We start from the raw sequence: 2,539 nt of genomic DNA on the forward strand, positions 1-2,539 counted from the left end.
CAAAAAAAAAAGGGAAAAACTGAAAAAGAAAAGAAGAAAAAAAAAAAAACTACCTACCCTTTAACAGCTATACAATTTGTTAGTGCTTCAAAAGAAGGCATACAGCATCGTCATGCAACCTCAGAAAATTTACACATGCCAAGACTATTATGATGACAATCTAGACCACTAACATGCTATTGCAGGACAGATATTACAAATGCAGAGAACCGTCTACAACACAGATTTCATTGGTTACAAATAAGAGAATTATCATAGGGTCTACCAAACAAGGCGACTAATAAATATTTAAAGTAGAAACAAACTCTAGTAGAGTATCAAAACGCATGAAAAAAAGGCTCCCACATATTGAGTCAGACACCAGTTATTTCCCATATGCAAGCCCTTGAATATAATAAGCAATATACGATACAATATATTCAATTATGTAGTCTTTATGTTATAGTTGCTTCAAAGTAATACACAACTTTGAGGCATGATGTTTCCAAAGCATCAATTAAAGCAACAGATGATGAGATGCAATGCAATTTCCTTGAGCATCAAGAAAAGCAACAAACGACATTGTAACATGAAAGTTTTTAAATTGCTATAATTACAAAGGACATCCACGAATGCTTCTCAGCATCTTAATTATGGTTTAGAAGTCATACAAAACAAAACACACAAATATAGGATGGTAAATGATCTTTACATTACTGCATTATAGACCAAAAATAATGATTTCGACACAATGTGGCCAGGTGAAGAAGGGTGGCGCCTACTAAAATAAGGGGGAGAGTTACATGAAGAGCAGATTTCCTAGCAGAGGTCACTGATAATGGATTGAAAAAATGGATTGAAAAAGAACCTAACAGAATGACAAAGCAGAAACTAGCAAAGTGGAAAATATAGGGGCTGAAATGGAATTTGCAAAAAGTTCTTAACTATTAACTACAGAAAACATGTTAGTAGGGCAAATCTCATTTTAGGCAAACCAATTTCAATCCCTATGCACTGTGAAAACACAATCAACGTAAACAGGCATCCGCATATTAAAAAAACTATAGGCAACTAGCAATTTCTATATATATATATATATATATATATATATATATATATATATATATATATATATATATATATATATATATATATATATATATATATATATATATTTCCCCTTTCCTTTTCTTCATCTTGATACAGCTTACCTCCATCAATTCATGCTGACCTGCAGAGCATTCCTCCCCACAAAATCCACAAAACGGTGCCTTCCGTGGCGTCCACTCTCCAAACACATCAGAGTACGACGTCAAAGGCGGCAGCCTACACCCAATCTCATCACCGCCCACAGCAGATGCTGCAGTTGCCGCCCCCGCACCTCCCGACTTCCTCTCGGCAGCGTACGACTGCGGCAGCGGCGGCACCACCCGCACTCCCCAAGGCGCACCTTCCTCTACCACGACACTGGGCCCCGCCGCCTCCCCCGGTGGCAAGGCCACGCCGTCGGCCGCGGCTGCAGCCGCAGGCGGTGCTGCCCCTGCCCCGAAATTGATCAATCCCCACCTCTCCAAGAAGAGGAACAGCTTCCGGAGCAACGAAACGTCGCCGACCAAGGCCTTGCGGACGTCGGTGAAGGTGAGGCGGCAGGAGGGATCCTCCCGGTACTTGTTGATGATGAAGTCGCGGTAGTCCTTGTAGACCCTAGGGTTTCTGGTGAACGACGAGCCCTCGAAGAACTCCGGGAGGGACCTCCTCTCCGTGTCGTGGATCCCGTCCCACCGGAACCAGCCTGAGAGGGGAAGGGAGAAGAGAGAATTAGAATTAGAAAGGTCGTCAGAAAGAAAACCTAATCGGAACCCTAACCCACAAAACCTAATAATAATCGGAACCCTAAAAAAATAAATAAAATAAATAAAACCGAAACGCTGGGAGGAGGTATCAACCGGACGAGATGGGGATGGTGTAGAGGTCGCGCGCGAGGCTGTCGTCCTCGTCCTCCTCCTCCTCCTCCTCCTCCTGGCCGCTGGGCCTCATCCGTGTCGGATCGCGCGAGGCGGGAATAGGGGCAGCAAGCCTCAAGGAAGGGGTTGGAGGATCGGAGCACAAGTCGCGACTACAGAGATCGGACGGATGGATGGAATTGGAGACGGGTGGATTTGGGCTTGGTAGAGCGATCCTCGCCGCTTGATGGTTGCATCCGAGTGGAGCGGGCGACAAGACCAAGGGACACCACGCCCTTTTGCTTTGCTGCTATGGTCATGGAAGTTGTCGACAGCTCTTTACGAGGCTTTTAATATTACTCCAGTACGATGTATTTTAGTTTTATTTTTATTTATTATATATATATATATATATATATATATATATATATATATATATTACAAAAAAATACTATTGTGTACTATTATTTTTTCAACTTCTACACTAATCTGTAGATTTAATGATTCCTTAGTTTATTTTAATATAAAATAAAAAAAAATCTTAACCATTAATCAATANAATAAAAAAAGATATTAACCGTGGATTAATGAAGGTTAAAAATATCACTTCATTATGT

At 41.5% G+C, this 2,539-nt stretch overlaps 1 protein-coding gene across 2 annotated transcripts in view; it reads right to left on the bottom strand.

Annotated features, from left to right (window-relative positions):
• Positions 1 to 2,254, bottom strand: part of LOC109726477 (SWI/SNF complex subunit SWI3A) — an 11,763-nt gene extending 9,509 nt beyond the window's left edge. Inside the window, exons 1-2 of one of the 2 annotated variants that reach the window (XM_020256076.1) lie at positions 1,926 to 2,253; positions 1,191 to 1,771 (exon numbers count right to left, since the gene is read on the bottom strand). In XM_020256076.1, the coding sequence (XP_020111665.1) occupies positions 1,191 to 1,771; positions 1,926 to 2,016 (672 nt within the window). In that variant the 5' untranslated portion in view covers positions 2,017 to 2,253. Of the gene's footprint in view, positions 1 to 1,190; positions 1,772 to 1,925 lie in introns of both variants that reach the window. The other variant, XM_020256077.1, reaches the window with a different exon arrangement.

This window comes from Ananas comosus, linkage group 21 (assembly GCF_001540865.1).
Source record: "Ananas comosus cultivar F153 linkage group 21, ASM154086v1, whole genome shotgun sequence".
Classification (NCBI taxonomy): Eukaryota; Viridiplantae; Streptophyta; class Magnoliopsida; order Poales; family Bromeliaceae; genus Ananas; species Ananas comosus.